Source organism: Capricornis sumatraensis, chromosome 7 (genome assembly GCF_032405125.1).
Source record: "Capricornis sumatraensis isolate serow.1 chromosome 7, serow.2, whole genome shotgun sequence".
Classification (NCBI taxonomy): Eukaryota; Metazoa; Chordata; class Mammalia; order Artiodactyla; family Bovidae; genus Capricornis; species Capricornis sumatraensis.
Window position 1 is genome coordinate 4,700,230 of NC_091075.1, and position 18,251 is coordinate 4,718,480.

Consider the following 18,251-nt stretch of genomic DNA (forward strand, 5'->3'; position numbering starts at 1 on the left):
ACTGACTGCGGTGATACAAGATCCCAGTTATTATACCTGCTTATTACATTCTTTCTAAGTGCCAGATAACCTTCCCACTATGTGCATGAACTCACCTAAACTTGACTGTGTAACGTAGGTACTATTCTTTCTTTTACTGAAATGTAATTGATTTACAGTGCTGTGTTAATTCCTGGTGTACAGCAGAGTGATTCAGTTATACATAATGGATACATTTTTCATATTCTTTCCCACTATGGTTTATTGCAGGATATTGAACATAGTTTCCTGCTCTATACAGTAGGGCCTTGGTGTTTATCTACTTTATAGATGTAGTTTGTATCTGTTCATCCCAAACTCCTCATTTATCTCTCCCTGCCCTCCCCTTTGGTTACCATAATTTGTTGTCTATTACTGAGTCTGTTTCTGTTTGCTATATGAATTCACTGGTATCATTTTTAGATTTCATATTTATGTATGGATATTTATATCATATCCTATATTATATAGAGGATGTTTATCTTTCTCTTTCTGACTTACTTCACTCAGCATAACAATCTCCAGGTTTGTCTATGTTGCTGCAAATGGCTTTATTTCATTCTCTTTATACCCTATCTTCTTTATCTGTTGCAGGATGCTTAGGTTGCTTCATATCTTGGCTATAGTAAACAGTACTGCTATGAGCATTGAGGTGCATGAGATCTTTTCAAATTACCGTTTTCCCCAGATATATGCCCAGGAGTGGGATTGCTGGATCCCACAGTAGCTCTATTTTTAGTTTTCTGAAGAAACTCAATATGTTCTCCATTGCGCCTGCTCTAGGTACCATTCTTATCACAACTTTACAGGTAAGGGAATGGAAGGGCAAACGATTACACTAGCCCAGCCCAAGGCACACAGCTCTCAGTGGCAGAGCCCTGATTTCTAGCAGACATCTAAGCGACACCTGATGAAGTGTTCTCTCAATGATGGAGTCAGCAGGCCTGGTGCGTATGCTGGAATCTGTCTCAGCAGAGGACACTGCTTGAGAGTCACGCCTGAAAACTACTTCTTATAAGGATTCCCAGATCTGATTAATCTGCATGTTATTCCCTCCATGTCCAGGTAATAGCCATTGCTCAGTAGTTCTAGACACCAAAGGTGGTGCAAATGAAGCCATGTATTCTGTGTTCCCAAGTATTTCTCTTCTTTGTGGGAAAATCTATAAACCCCTTTTTAGTAAGACTGTCACTAGCATGCAGTGCCATCTTTCCTGACCTGGATGTCAATAACTGCTTCTGCTGCTGCTAAGTCACTTCAGTCATGTCCGACTCTGTGCAACCCCATAGACAGCAGCCCACTAGGCTCCTTTCTTCCTGAGACTCTCTAGGCAAGAATACTGGAGTGTGTTGCCATTTCCTTCTCCAATGCATGAAAGTGAAAAGTCAAAGTGAAGTCCCTCAGTCTAGCCCAACTCTTAGCGACTCCATGGACTGCAGTCCACCAGGCTCCTCCATCCATGGGACTTTCCAGGTAAGAGTACTGTAGTGGGGTGCCATTGCCTTCTCCGATGTCAATAACTTCTTCCTCCCAACTCCAAATCAACATGGGCTCCAACTGTCCTACAATGGGAGCTATCAATCCCATAATTACATTTCAGCAGAGACTTTCCAGGTCTGGTGCCTATGGTCCAACCTCACTGTCTCTGCTTACAAGTGCTTTGACTGCCCCTGCTGCAGTGTGAGGTCATTTCCTCTTAAATGTATATAATACGTATAATACCCCTTCAGGGAAGGATGGGCTGACAAACTGAGTTTGATATATGTACACTACTATCTGTAAAATAAATAACAATGAGAAATGACTGTGTACCATAGGAAACTCTGCTCTGTGGTGACCTAAATGTAAGAAAATTCAAAAAAAAGAGGGAGTATATGTGTACATATAGCTGATTCACTTTGTTGTATAACAGAAACTAACACTCTATTGTAAAGCAGCTATACTCCAACAGAAAACAAAATAATAAAAAAAAAAAAGAAATGTATAATACCACTTCACATGGGACTGATAGCTTACAGTGAATAATGTTGGATTCATGATCTCCGAAGAAGATTTAGCTTCAGGACCAGGGACCAGCCTTGATCACTCAAGAGCTTTTGTGTAGCAGAGTTTTATTAAAGTAAGAGACAGGACTGAGAAAACTTCTGACACAGACACCAGAAAGGGGACAGAGAGTGCCTCCTAGCTAGTCTTGTCAAGGCATGCTATAATTTCTCAGACCCACTCCCACAACATACATCTTAAATTTACAAGAATATCTAAAATTAACAAGATTAGGATGAACAATAGAAAGATCTTACCAGACCCACTCGCATAATATACATTTTAAGATGGCAGGATTAGTCAGAAGGTTCTTGTTAAGGAGAAACATATCCTCAAGCAAGATACACTGTTACATTGACTAAGACAAAGCAGTGTAGAAAAGAACATTTGTCCTTTTCTCCTTGAGAGCTCCAGACCCTTTTCTCTTTCTCAGGAACCCTGGACTTCTTATCAACCTACCTAGGAATTGACTCTCTCATTACCCCCTTTTCTTTTAGGAGAATTATGTTGCCAAGGGAAAGGGGTGTCGTTTTCATTCCATAACTACTTTCTGCTGTTGAGGGGCATCATCCCTAATTGTTGAGGTAACATATTCTCCCAACCTTTATATTGAGGATCTCTGACCCAGGGGTCCCAAGTAATAGTTCGAGGAGTCTGTGGCACTCATAGGGGCCTGGACAACCGTTTGTAACTTAAAAGCTTTCATACAGTTAGAAACAAACCCCATTTTACAGTTACAGATGCAAGGCAAAATAGTCATTAAGCCAAGTTAAAACCTAATCAAAACTAAAAGTTACATTATGTCCATAGTTATATCAGTTCATCTTAGCATTGTCAGATGTCATCACAGAGGTGAGGAAAGCCCTTTCCTTGAAGCAGAGAAACCCACCATGGGAAGTCTTCAACTGATGAGTGCTCTGCAGACCCAGCGATTATGCGGATTGTTGAATGCAGCTTAGGAAGGAGCCCAGGACAGGAAGGCGTTGTCTTGAGGGTTAAACAGCAGACTCAGGACTTTTGGAGTCAGCAGAAGCAAGCCCACATAGATTCTCAGGCCCATCTCCATTCCTGGCTCAAACAGAAGCTTGTTGGACTCAAAGGCTGGGTCAGGAGTTAACCTCTCAATAATGTCTGTTGAAAAGCTGAAAGTTGAGTCAAATAGTTAATTTTAAGGCTTCAGGATCTATGACAATATCTGTGCACAAAAACAGTCTGTCATACAGACAGTCCCCTCTTTGTAGGGGAGTGGGGAGCAATTCAAGCCAGCATTAAAGCTATGGGTAGAACTGTAAACCAACTGTCTCATGCATCCTGAGTTAGGTTACATGGATGTCTTTTAACAACATCATTAGCCTTTTCAACATTTTTTGAAGATTGAGGTCTCCAGGAACAGTGTGATATTCTAATCCTAGAGCTTCTGACACCCCTTGCATTACAGGAGCTTTAAAGACGGAGCCATTGTCACTCTTAACTTTAGAGTTTAAGATCCCACTGACATCATGAGAAGTCAGTACAGTAAAATTTCACCCATTAGTAAACTTATGAGCTTTAGGCATTAGCAAAACAATAGTAACAATTACCCTTAAGCAATGTGGCCATAGCCTTTTTTCAGTAACAAACTAAATCCTGATCCTGTGGGCAAACTCAAAGCTGGAGCCTGTAAGAGAGCAGGTTAAAAGCCTTAAAAGTCTTTTAAGTCTCTGGGGACCAAATCAGCTTGTCAGTTTGGGCCTACTGAGGCTCAGTTATAAGTTTATATAAAGGCTTGGCAAGTTCCCCATAACCTGGAATCCAAATGCAGCAACAGCCTGTAATGCCCAAGAATTCTGTCAATTGTCTTAAAGTCATATCTGGCTCATTTATGAATTTCAGACAATAAAGTATAAAGATTAGACACTTATTATTGGTATATCTTGAACAAGTCTCCATTTATCATTTGACTTTTTTACACCCAAAATAGGAGTGTTGTATGGACTGTTACAGGGAATTAATAGCCCCTGCTCCTTTAAATTCTCAATAATGGGTTTTAACCCTTCCTTAACACCTCGGGCTTTAATGGATACTGCTTTTGATGTGAAAATAGGTGAGGGTCATTGAGCTTGATAAAGACAGGAACAGCATTTTGTGCTCAACCCACAGTTTTTCGATCAGCCCACACTTTAGGATTTACATTTTGTTCAATTAATTAGAGAGAAAGAGGAGGCTCCATATTCATGAAAACAGAGTCCTAGACCTTGCTCACTATATCCCTCCCCAGAAGGGGTGAGGGAGACTCTGGCACAATCAGAAACTCTTGAGAAAACAGCACAGAGTCCCAGTTGCAGCTTAAAGGATGACTGGCATAATAATGTTTGGCTCATCCAGACAGTCACATTATGGTATTAGATCAGGAGGAGAGCAGGCCAGGGGCTTCGGTGAGCACAGAGAAAGTTGCCCCAGTGTCCAAAAGAAATTGACTGATTGACCCCCCACAGTTATTAATATCTGGGTTTCCTCGGGTGTAATTAGAAAGGGAGCTTGTGTCGGGACCCCCAGGCACCTTCAGTATATAGATTGTCTTGAGAGTCTGACCTCAGGGGCCTACACCTCGGAGGGCAGTCTCTTCTCCAGTGTGGTCCTTTGCAGACTGGACATGGAGCCAGGTGTGGCTTAGATGCCTGCAGGCAATCCCACTTGAGATGCCCCTCCTTTCCACAGTAATAACAAGTCCATCCCTTTTCACCTGGGTTCCTCTGGACATTTTTCTCAGGCCGTTTCAGAGCAGATCTAACAGCCATTGTTGGGGGTTCAGTCTTTTGCCTCGTTCTTTTTAGCCTCTGATTTTGCTCCTTATATTCTCTACCATAATATACCATCTGAGCCAGCTGTAACACTTTTTCTAAAGACTGATTTGGTCGAAACACCTGTTTTTGTAACTTATGGCAGATATCTGGAGCTGATTGAGTGAGAAATCTATCTTTTAAGATCATTCCTCTTTCTGTACTTTCAAGATCAACATCAGCAAACTTGTGGAGAGCCTCCCATAGTCTATCTAGGAATTTACCAGGAGTTTCCTTCTCTCCCTGGTCTATATCAGCCAACTTAGCACAGTCTAAAGTCTTAGTGTGTGCTTGCTTAAGTTCTTCAAGAATACATCCAGCAAAGTGGCTCTGTTATTGAAACCACTGGGTTCCCAGTAGGAAGGAGGGCTATTTTGTGTTCCCTCTTTCCCCTTGTCTCATGTTCAGGTCATTCATCTCCAAAAGTAGTAGCTTCCCCCAAAACAAGTTTTTGAGCCAGGAGTCAGTGTCTGTTCCAAGACATATATTGCATCTCACCAAGTAAAATCATAAGGTAAATTTAGTCCTGTAAAGTCGTCTATGTACTTTTTGGATCCTCTAAATAGTCTCGACTGCAATTGGGACTGTTCGAAATTTTACCGAGACTGAGGCAACCCCCTCCTATAAGGGTGCCCTGAATCTCAGCCTGTTCAGTTGGGACACCCAGATAAAGAGGCAAAGTTAGAGAATAGGAGGGAGCTGAAGGTTTCACACCCATATCTATACCCTTAGGACATAAGTCTGACATGTCTCAGAGAGATAAAGAACAATTCAAAGGCACTTCTATCCATTTCAATTATTTTCTACAGACCCGGTCTAGTTGTAAAACAGTAATAATTGAGATCCTTCAACAGGTCAGCATTCCCTGTCTTCCAAAGGATACTATTGCCATTCTGTATCACAGAAGATCAGGAATGTCTTTTTAAACTCGGGATCAAACTTGTCCTAGCATTTTTTTTTTTTTAATATATTTATAAAGAGTGGCTTTGGAACTGCTAGCTCCCATCTGTAAGAGAGAAAAAAGTGGCATCCACAGCTGTGGCTTTTTACCACCTGAAGTGTCCTGCCTTACTCTAGGTGGAGGTGTAGAAAGACTCTCCACCAAAGCTTTCCTTCCCTGGTCAAACAGTCTGTCCCTTACCGATGCAGGCGCCATACTCATTCATCCCTCCCGGTTCTACCAACGAGGTGGGGTGGAGATGCACCAGGGACAGACCTGATGGCACTTCAGATTGATTTAGTTCCTTACCACCAACGCCTTTGATTTACCCTTTTCCTCTGATGCCACTCGGGGTAGAGCAGAGTAACTTTTTGGAATGCCTCCCGAGCTAGTACTACCAGGGGGAGCATCCTGCTTTCATGTACCCATGCACGTTCCTGAGTACAGTCCTGACTGCTGTAGAAGCGGTGAGTCATAAGAGGATGAACAACGACCAAGATGTCCTTTCTGTGTATCACCACACCAGTATATGTGATACCAAAAGAGGTGTGGATGGTTGGCCAGCCAGGAAAGTGATTTTTGCCCTCAAGCTACTAGGGCCAATCGTTCAAGTTCATTTCCACGGCTTCACAAAAGAAATATCTAAGGAGTTGAGACAGAAGCCATCAGAGAGCCTTCTCTGGTCTGCTGAGAGCTAGCGCTACCAAAGGAAGAAGCCCATTGCACTTCCAATCGGCCAGATCCCACAATTCCTGATCTGTGTCTTCACAAACCTCATGGTCAGCAGCAGTGCTCCTATCCACATCGATCAGAGGCACAACCATGACAAAGACTCACTTTCAGGTCACTGGCCGCTGAGGCAGGCAGTCAAGCGAGTGACCCCTAGCCTGAGAGACATTCCTGGAACTAGAGTTCTGCCTCAGTCCCAAACGTGCTCCTGTAACTTTCTAGCAAGGCTTGCCTAGTTTAGCAAGGCTAAGTGCTACATACAGGGGGTCTAAGTAAGAGTACACAGTAACAGCATGGATCACAAGACCCTTGAAAGTCTGTGATCTGACTGATTAGGTTAGTAGTCGAAATTCCCCAGGAAATTACTAAACGGTCAAAGAGACCAGGAAAAGCTGACCGAGAAGGGAAAGTTCGGTCTACACACTCTGGCTGCTCCCCTCGCAGGGCCACTGGGTATCTCTTGGAATTGGCAGGTCGGGATAAAGCCCCGACAAGGCGCCCCTTTCGGGGCTTCCTTCAGTCATTTCAAGGCACTGCGACACCACAGAGCAGGGCTCCTCACGTGCTTTGCACAGGATGTGTCATTCATTCACACAAGCACACCGTGGAGTTAGTAAAGCAGAAAACGTGAATACTGAAAAAGCAGAGGCCAGAGTTCTGAGTGATCTTACGTTGTCCTGAGGATCCCGGACGAGCCCCCAAGATGATAGTTTACAATGAACGATGTCAGAGTCGTGATCTCAGAAGAAGAAGATTTAGCTTCAGGACCAGGGACCAGGCTTGATCATTCAAGAGCTTTTGTATAGCAGAGTTTTATTAAAGTAAGAAAAGGAACAGAGAAAAGTTCTGACACAGACCTCAGAAGGGGGACAGAGATGCCCTCCTAGCTAGTCTTATCAAGGCCTTATATACTTTTTCAGAGCCACTCCCACAACATACATTTTAAATTAACAAGATTAGGATGAACAATAGAAAGATCTTACCAGACCCACTCCCGTAATATACACTTTAAGGATAACTCAAAAGGTTCTTGTTAAGGAGAAACATATCCTTGAGCAAGATACATTGTTATATTGAATAAGACAAAGTAATGTAGTAAAGAATGTTTGTCCTTTTCTCCTTGAGAGCCGCAGACCCCTTTCTCCTTATCAAGAGCTCCAGACCCCTTTCTCCTTCTCAGAAATGCTGGACTTCTTATCAACCTACCTAGGAATTGACTCTCTCAGGACCATGCATGAAAGATCAGTCAGTTCAGTCACTCAGTCATGTCCGACTCTTTGTGACCCCATGGACTGCAGCACACTTCACTTCCCTGTCCATCACCAACTCCTGGAGCTTGCTTAAACCCATGTCCATTGAGTCAGTGATGCCATCCAGCCATCTCATCCTCTGTCATCCCCTTCTTCTCCTGTCTTCAGTCTTTCCCAGCATCAGGGTCTTTTCCAATGAGTCAGTTCTTCGCATCAGGTGGCCAGAGTATTGGAGTTTCAGCTTCAGCATCAGTCCTTCCAATGAATATTCAGGATTGATTTCATTCAGGGTTTGATCTCTTTGCAGTCCAAGGGACTCTCAAGAGTCTTCTCCAACACCACAGTTCAAAAGCATCAATTCTTGGCACTCAGCTTTCTTTATAGTCCAACTCTCACATCCATACATGACCTTTTCAAAAACCATAGCTTTGACTAGATGGACCTTTGTCAGCAAGGTAATGTCTCTGCTTTTTAATATGCTGTCTAGGTTGGTAGTAACTTTTCTTCCAAGCAGAAAGCCTCTATTAATTTCATGGCTGAAGTCACCATCTGCAGTAATTTTGGAGCCCAAGAAAATAAAGTCTGACACTGTTTCCACTGTTTTCCCACCTATTTGCCATGAAGTGATGGGACTGGACATGATCTTCATTTTTTGAAAGTTGAGTTTTAAGCCAACTTTTTCACTCTCCTCTTTCATGAAGAGGCTCTTTAGTTCTTCACTTTCTGCCATAAGGGTGGTGTCACTTGATTCCAGCTTATGCTTCATCCAGCCCAGAATTTCTCATGAGGTACTCTGCATATAAGTAAAAAAAGCAGAGTGACAATAATACAGCCTTGACTTACTCTTTTCCCAATTTGGAACCAGTCTGTTGGTCCGTCTCCAGTTCTAATGGTTGTTTCTTGACCTGCATACAGATTTCTCAGGAGGTAGGTCAGGTGGTCTGGTATTCACATCTCTTGAAGAATTTTCCACAGTTTGTTGTGATCTACACAGTCAAAGGCTTCAGCATAATCAATAAAGCAGAAGCAGATGTTTTTCTGGAATTCTCTTGCCTATGATCCAACGGATGTTGGCAATTTGATCTCTAGTTCCTCTGCCATTTCTAAATCCAGCTTGAATATCTAGAAGTTCATAGTTCACATACTGCTGAAGCCTGGCTTCGAGAATTTTGAGCATTACTTTGCTAGTGTGTGAGATGAGTGCAATTGTGCATTAGTTTGAACATTCTTTGCCATAGCCCTTTGGGATTGGAATGGAAACTGACTTTTTTCAGGTCAGTGACTGCAAGGAACAGTGACCCCACAAATAACTGACCCAGACTTGCCTGTGAGTGTCCAGGAGTCTCTGGCAGAGGCGTGGGTTTCCTGTGGCCTGCTGCAGGGTTGGGGACACTGAGTATAGCAGTATGTGCACAGGATCTTTTGGAGGAGGTCACTGTTATTTTCATTACCTCCACCATATTTTGGTCTCAGATCAAACAGTGGGGAGAGAACACAGCCCCACTCATCAACAGAAAATTGGATTAAAGACTTACTGAGCATGGCCCTGCCCATCAGAACAAGACCCAGTTTCCCCCTCAGTCCGTCTCTCCCATCAGGAAGCTTCCATAAGCCTCTATTCCTTCTCCATTAGAGGGCACACAGAATGAAATCCACAATTGCAGAATCACCTGAAGGCCAGGTGAAATACAAATACTGTATCTGCAAATATTTCATTTCTAATAGTAAAAGATAAGCTGAAGCTTATTTAAAGTTTTAAGAATTCATTTGAACAAAATTTCGTTTGAATTGGCCAGCACCACACCGGAAGTGGTTAGGAGACGCCACCCACAGGAGCTGCAGAAGAGAGTGCAGAAGCCGAGCAAGAAGATTAGGGACTACCTCATGGTTAAAGCCAAGCTGGCTGACTGGATTAGTCATCCTTAAGTTTCTATTTTCCAACTTTGTGGCATTTAGAAGCTTAGATTTTGGTTGGTTTACTTGGGCACTGGGGCACTGAACCACCTCAGCCAAATGGCCTCCTTCTTTGATTAATGTAGCAATAACCAAGTTCCACGCTGATGGTGATGCGCCTGAAGAATCTCTTTAAAAACCACTGTCCCGTGGATAAAGAAGAAGGTCCTACTATATAGCATCGAGAACCATATTCAATAGTCTATGATAAACTGTAATAGAAAAGAATATTTTTAAAAGAATATATATGTGTGTGCATAACTGAATCACTTTCCTGTATAACAGATATTTACACAACATTGTAAATCAACTATACTTCAATTTTTTAGAAAACAACTAAAAATTTAAAAAAAGAACTACTATCCTAGACCAGTTGGTCAGTCTTTTAGCCCCAGACTTCCTCCAAGTTCCAGACTGTCAGGCACAATGTGTCACACTGGGTGTGCTGTTGGTGGTGGTGCTTGGTTGCTAAGTTGCGTCTGACTCTTTTGTGACCCCATGGACTGTAGTCTGCCAGGCTCCTTTGTCCGTGAGATTGCCATTTCCTTTCCAAGGGATCTTCCTGACCCAGGGATTGAACTCGCATCTCCTGCATTGGTAGGCAGATTGTTTACCTACCACTGAGCCAGGAGGGAGGCCCACTGGGCATGTAGATAATGTAACAAACTAAACCTGCTGTTCCAAATATTATTTTCATTCGGGTGTGGTAAAACTTCACCATAACAGGATAAGCAGGGTCGGAAATTTTTAAAGAGCTAAAGTGTGCCTTTGCATTTAGTCCGGGTTGCTGAAATGACCGAAAAGAGCCTGCCAGCAACTGGTGGGGACTCTGGAATCTTTGGTGACCCTGAAAAATCACCTTGGAACCAGGAGCTTGGTGGGCCCACGCCCTCTGGTAGTGGCTTTTGCTTTATCATGACACAGACGCTGAAATTCTGGCTCCTATTGCCCTTGCTGCTGCTGCTGCTGCTGCTGCTGCTGCTGCTGCTGCTGCTGCTGCTGCTGCTGCTGCTGCTGCTGTGTCGCATCAGTCGTGTCTGACTCTGTGCGACCCCATAGACGGCAGCCCAATAAGGCTCCTCTGTCCCTGGGATTCTCCAGGCAAGAATACTGGAGTGGGTTGCCATTTCCTTCTCCAATGCATGAAAGTGAAAAGTGAAAGTGAAGTCGCTCAGTCATGTCCAACTCTTAGCGCCCTTAGAAAACTTGAAAAAAGCAGCAGGGCTGTGTCAAGGAAGGGAAAAAAAAAAAAAAAAAAAAGGACTTAGTAAAGTAGCCCCCATCTCATGTATGTTGATATCATACAAATAAGCTGCTGTTATTTTTTCACTGGTACAAAATTTTTTAAAACTCTCTGATTAGGCAGTGTTGTTGGGTTGTTGTTTTTTTTTAATTTATATATATAGGACAGAATGAAAATACAAGTAACTTAAATTAGAAAACGGTCAGTTTCGTCTCGCTAAAACAAACGGAGAATTTTACAGAAAACGTGTCTGCATCAATTTAGACTCCAATTTGGAAATCTTTTCAGAATAATCTAATTGTGTATTTCTAAGTTGAATAAAGGAGTTCTGTTCAATTCTTTCTGTCGTTGAAGGCTCTGGATAAGGGACCAAAGGCTAAGGACAGTAAAACAGGTGCCAGAGACCCAGGGATCCTATAAAGGGGAGCGAGGTCTGAGGCACTAAAACCGCGCAGCTGATTTTGCAGGTGAAGTAAAGCGCATGGACCGAGGAGGGCAGGGACTTGCTGGAAAAGAGCCCTGGGCACTTGAGAGAATATGCGGGCTCCCCTCCTGCCTGTTTCTGGTCACTTCTTCCAGCTCCCCTGAGACCCCCTAGAGAGACCTGTCTCCTTAAAAATGAGCACCGAGAGGGTGTCTCTTAATCTTCCAGGGTGGGGCGGAGACGTGGGTCCCACACTAGACACGTGATCTGTGGGCATAAACACACAAATCTTATTAAATTGGGAGGGGGAGCTCTGATGCTATGTGCATTTGTGCATATTAGCCCTTTGCTGTCAAATCTTTTGTGAACTGATACTGAATTTCAGCTTCTTAAAAAATAAATTAATATTTGCCCTTTCGTGACAAGTTTGTTAACATAAGATTTCTATCCTTGCCTTCTTGATCCACTTCTCACTGTGGCAGCTTGCAAAACGCATTCAGTCTATATATATATATATATATATATATATGAAAACTCAAAGCTGTGAGTGGATCAACATTTCATGAAATGGATTAAATTTCTGCTGATGCCTTGAGCTGGGTACCACATGCAGTGACGTGACCGTCTGGAAGAGGGCGCCGTGGTATCGCGTTTAGTCGTGTGCTGGCCGGTGAATTCCTGGGGGTTCCCTGTGAGGATTTATAAAGCAAAGTATAATAACAACGTTTGATGGTCCTGTTACACTCCACTTCTTAAAACGCTGCTGAGACTAGGAAGTGACAGCTTCAGAGCTGCTATTGTCTAGAACTAAAAGGAGTTTGGTTTATATCTGTCAGCTCTCTGATATTTTTCTAGTGAGGCTGATTAGTTTTGAAGAATGCGTTTCAACCACTTCATCAAAACGCTCTTTAGATTTAAAAAAGACCCACTTTTTAAGCGATTTTTCCCCCCACTCAAAGCCAACTTTACAAGGGAAGGTTGGTTTGTTATGAATATTTTGTTACTGACGGTACTGGAACACTTGAAACATTTAGAGAATTTGAACATGTAAAGCTGCCCTTGTGCACCATCCTGCACTTTTTATCTTTTTATATTAAATACTGAGGCAATCCAAGAAATAGTTGTTAAAGCATGAAATGCTGTTGCCAAATGAATAACGTTCTAGTCCATGCTGCTACTGCTGCTGCTAAGTCGCTTCAGTCGTGTCCGACTCTGCGCGACCCTATAGACGGCAGCCCACCAGGCTCCCCCGTCCCTGGGATTCTCCAGGCAAGAACACTGGAGTGGGTTGTCATTTCCTTCTCCAATGCGTGAAAGTGAAAAGTGAAAGTGACGTCGCTTAGTCGTGTCCTACTCTTGGACTGCAGCCTACCAGGCTCCTCCGTCCGTGGGGATTTTCAGGCAAGAGTACTGGAGTGGGGTGCCATTGCCTTCTTCGTTTTAGCCCGTAATCACACAGTATTTAGATTAATATCACAATAAATCAATAAAATAACACAATGCAATTTCAAAAACAATCTTTCATACCTGTGATGTGAAGTGATTAAAAAGCCCTGAAATCTTCTCATTTCGATGTTGATTAATTAAAAATAAATTCTATAGATAGATTGAAGCATTTGGTTTTCCCCTAGTTTCATTACTAAGATTTCTCCATTACTTACTTAGAATAATAAAGAAAATATAGTTTGATGAGAAGGAGTCCAAGATTAGGTTAACTGGCTCTAACAGACTCTGAATGGGAAATGCTGTGATGACTAACTGGCCAGTAAGAGAGGAATGGGCTTTCCAGGTGGCTGAGTTGTAAAGAATCTGCCTGAGATGCAGAAGACTTCAGTTCAGTCCCTGGCTTGGGAAGATTCCCCTGGACAAGGAAATGGCAACTCACTCCAGTATTCTTGCCTGGAAAATCCCATGTCCCATGGACAGAGGAGCCTGGCGAGCTACAGTCCATGTGGTCACAAACATGTGGTCATATGACACTGATGTTCAGACCGGAAGGGAAGTCAGGAGGTTTCATTTGCTTCTCTCAGGAACTGCACTTGACAGTGAGGAGCAGCGCCCTGAGAAGTAGTGGCTCAGACAGGCCTTTATTTCCCTCACACATGCGCGGCGGCCAGAGGTGAGCTGCGGCTGATGGGCTGAGGTCTCTCTAATTCTCAAGAGTTTTCCTCAAGGTCGCAAGATGACTATTAGGACTTCTACCATTAATTGGGAATTCCAGGCAGCAAAGAAAAGAAAATGAAGGCGAAAGGGGCAATTGCTGTGTCAGGAGGGCAAAAAGTCAGCATCCCAGTAGATAGCCACTCACATCTCACTCATGGGAAACAGTTCATGTCACCTCTGCCAGGAAGGTGGGAAAGCAGCTTTACCTAGCATGGTGCCAGCCCTCACGGGCTTAGTCTGTTCGTAAAGGAAAATGAGAGGGTCGTGTCTCACCACCCCTCTCTGTCTCAGGGGATGAGTCGCCTGGGCCCGGAGAGACTGAGGCTCACCCGTGTCTCAGAGCTGGTGGCAGATTCAGGGCTTTATGGGGCTTTATGACGTGCGAAGTGGGCTGGGCAAGGAGTGGGACTGTGAAGGTCTAAGGATTCTGCTTTAGCAAAAGCATAATAAATAAAAAAAATGTAAAGATTCATAGCAGCACTATTTGCAATAGCCAAGATATGGAAACAACCTAAATACCCATCAACAGAAAGATGAGTAAAGATGTGACATAAATATATATCATATATATATACATATATATATGCAGAGTACATCATGAGAAACGCTGGACTGGAAGAGACACAAGCTGGAATCAAGATTGCCAGGAGAAATATCAATAACCTCAGATATGCAGATGACACCACCCTTATGGCAGAAAGTGAAGAGGAACTCAAAAGCCTCTTGATGAAAGTGAAAGAGGAGAGCAAAAAAGTTGGCTTAAAGCTCAACATTCGAAAAACGAAGATCATGGCATCCAGTCCCATCACTTCATGGGAAAGAGATGGGGAAACAGTGGAAACAGTGTCAGACTTTATTTTGGGGGGCTCCAAAATCACTGCAGATGGTGAGTGAAGCCATGAAATTAAAAGACACTTACTCCTTGGAAGACAAGTTATGACCAGCCTAGACAACATATTCAAAAGCAGAGACATTACTTTGCCGACTAAGGTCTGTCTAGTCAAGGCTATGGTTTTTCCTGTGGTCGTGTATGGATGTGAGAGTTGGACTGTGAAGAAGGCTGAGCACCAAAGAATTGATGCTTTTGAACTGTGTTGTTGGAGAGACTCTTGAGAGTTCCCTGGACTGCAAGGAGATCCAACCAGTTCATTCTGAAGGAGATCAGCCCTGGGATTTCTTTGGAAGGAATGATGCTAAAGCTGAAACTCCACTACTTTGGCCACCTCATGCGAAGAGTTGACTCATTGGAAAAGACTCTGATGCTGGGAGGGATTGGGGGCAGGAGGAGAAGGGGACGACAGAGGATGAGATGGCTGGATGGCATCACGGACTCGATGGATGTGCATCTGAGTGAACTCCGGGAGATGGTGATGGACAGGGAGGCCTGGCGTGCTGCGCTTCATGGGGTTGCAAAGAGTCGGACACGACTGAGCGACTGAACTGAACTGAACTAATACATATATGGAAATATTCCGTGTACATGGAATACTGCTCAGCCATAAAAAGAACATAATAATGCCATTTACAGTAACACAAATGGAACTAGATTTATCATACTAAGTGAAGTCAGAGAAAGATAAATACCATATGATATCACTTATATGTGGTATCTAAAAATGATACAAATGAACCTATTTACAAAACAGAAATAGACTCATAGACATGAAAATTAATTTTATAGTTACCAAAGAGGAAAGAGGAGGTGAGAATAAATTAGGAGTTTTGGAGTAACATATATACACTACTGTATGTACAATAAATAATCAACAAGGACTTACTGTATAGTACAGGGAACTGTACTCAATATCTTGTAATAACCTATAATGGGAAGAATCTGAAAAAGAATATATATTAAATATATATAGAGAGAGAATATTATACATATATATATCTGAATTAGTTTGCTTATAACTAACACAATATAAATCAACTATACCTCAATTTTTTAAAAAACAATGCAAACAAACATGAGTTGCTGAAAAAAAATCATGATCTCATAAGATCATAATGATTTGATTTTCCTATAGAAATATATGAAGAAAAGTAAAGATCAAATCCTAACATGGTAATGAAGTGATACTGTAACTGTCAAGGCATTAAAATGTTGTTTGATAGTAAAAGTGTCATCTGACGGCCTGGTACTTCAAAATAAATCATGGACATGTTCCCTCATATACACCTTGACTTCCTTCCTGCTGTAAAAGTGTCAGCCCTCCCCCTCTCGCTGACTAAGAAACGGCCCACGACTTTCTGAGGAGTGCACCTCAGGGACAGTGACGGTGACAATGGTGGCAGCAGAAAAGCAAGACTGTGCTGCAAGGGGCTCCAGCTGACTTTCTTCCATTGCTTGGAGGATAAAATGTGTCTTCTTGGAGAAGAGTTGTGACAGATGTTGACTCTCTCACAGATAAAATTCAGCCACTCAAATGGTAAATTTACACACTTAAGAATGCAACATTCACATGCATTAATATATGATATTTGTTTTTCTCTTTCTAACTTACTTCCCTTTGTATAGCAGAGTCTAGGTCCATGTCTCTACAAATGACCCAATTTAATTCCTTACTATGTCTGAGTGATATTTCATTATATAGATGATGTATCACATCTTCTTTATCCATTCATCTGTCTGTGGACATTTAGCTTGCTTCCATGTCCTGGCTATTGTAAATAGTGCTACAGTGAACACTGGGGTGTATGTGGAATCTAGAAAAAGAGTACAGATGAGCCCACATGCAGGGCAGGAATGGAGACCCAGATGCACAGGAGAGAGCTGTGGGCATGGTGGCAGGGTGGGGTGGATTGGGAGATGGGAACTGGCTCATATACGCTACCATGTGTCAAACAGCTAGTGGGGAGCTGCTATGCATCACAGGGAGCTCAACTCAGTGCTGTGTGATGACCCGCAGGGGTGCGATGAGACGCGGTAGGGGAGAGAGGTCCCAGAGGGAGGCGATCTCCGTGTACTCACAAGTGATGCACTTCCTTGTGCAGCAGAAACTAACAACATTGTAAAGAAACCATACTCCAGTTTAAAAAAGAGAATGCAACACTGTGTCAGGGTACGTACTAATCCAAGGGGAGACTATGTATGACTGCTTATAACCTAGGGCCACAGAGAAGTAATATGTAGGAACCTGAACCGAAATATTTTCGAAAATTGTATAATATTAAAACTGTCCCCTTCATGTTACGGAAAAGGAAACTACAAGGAACTACTTATTTGGAGAATAGGAAAATATTTTTGTTCTTGTTTTGCTATGTATTTGTCTAAGTTATAACTCCATAGTTTATGATTGTAGATCTTTTCAAACATGAAGACTTGTTTGAATATTTTAGTGTCATCTAAAATGGCAGCTATATAATGGTTTCTCTCCATTCACAACCTAGGCCTGGGATATAAATGGGGAGCGAAATTTCCTGATTGGAGATTCAATTGTGTGTAATTGGTTTGTGATTGCAGTGGGAGAAACTGCAGATGACCACAAGCGAAAGGAGGAAAATCTTCTGCTCCGTCACTTTCCACGTCATTGCCATCACCTGCGTGGTCTGGTCTTTGTACGTGCTGATAGATCGGACGGCAGAGGAGATCAAGCAGGGAAATGATAACGGTAAGAGTTTGTCTCCTTTCTCTTTCTGGCTTGAATCCTGTGACATCACCCAGGGATGTGCGGTGGAGCTGTTTCCCAGAGCACATGTGCGCAGCAGGCCCCTGTACCGGCAGCTGAGTCTCCTCCAGCTCCCTAATTGATGAACACTCTGACCATAAAGCACTGACCAAAGTAAGATTTATCAAGTCCACCTTAGCGGGGGAGAAATCCGCAGATGCCACACACCACTTTAAGCTATTCAGGAGCTGATAAAGATCAGATTCTGCCCCATGTGAAAAGACAAATAACTGTAAAAATGGAATGTTTTTCCTTTTATTTAATTCACTCTATTCATGGCTTCTTGTAACACATGAATAAGAGGGCAAGTTAGTAGAGGCTGTGTTACAGCCCATTAATTAGCACACTACAATCTTATAGAGTGGGTTAACACTACAGTTTGAAATTTTTACCACAGTAAGTTTGATAGTGAATGATGATATCAAGTCTGAAGAAAGATGTTTTAAAATCATTGCAGCATAGTCTAACATTTTAAATGGTTAGGTCATTCAAAACAGGAGCAAAAATAACTTGCTTATCTTTACCTGTGAAGGGACCCAGTTCTGTTTCTCAACAGGCTCTGCTGGCTTTAGCCGGTAGCCACAATCAAAGCTAGTAAAAGTGAGGGATGCTCCCCAGCCTCCTCCGGGGGGGGGATCTGTATATCATATGTAAAATCAGGGGTGAATTTGGAAGGAGAAGGTGTTCAGATGATAGCACTGTACGTTTGCGCCTCCTTCAAAAGAAGAGTGAAAGAGAAAAAGATGAGAGGCAGTAAGAAGGAAGGAGAAGAATCTTTAAAAGGAGAGGTTTCTTTCTTCTGTTTCTCTGTCTGGGCCAAAGGGGAGAAGGAATCCCCTTCTTGTGCTCCTGGTGCTGCTTCTCATCAGAACAGGGCTGAGATCTAAAGGACCAGGACCCCAGAGCCCCCAGGAGGTTGGGTGTGTAGCTAGAGTGTGTGTGCTGCAGGGAATTGGCAGGGCAGGGGGAGGGCAGGGACACGCCGGGTCAGAGGACAAGTT

The 18,251-nt window shown here is 42.9% G+C and overlaps 1 protein-coding gene across 2 annotated transcripts in view; it reads left to right on the forward strand.

The window, feature by feature from the left end:
• MARCHF1 (membrane associated ring-CH-type finger 1) overlaps positions 1-18,251 on the forward strand; it is a 496,731-nt gene that overhangs the window by 470,106 nt on the left and 8,374 nt on the right. For both annotated transcript variants that reach the window (XM_068975579.1, XM_068975580.1), the window contains one exon: positions 17,046-17,193. In XM_068975579.1, the coding sequence (XP_068831680.1) occupies positions 17,046-17,193 (148 nt within the window). The remainder of the gene's footprint in view (positions 1-17,045; positions 17,194-18,251) is intronic.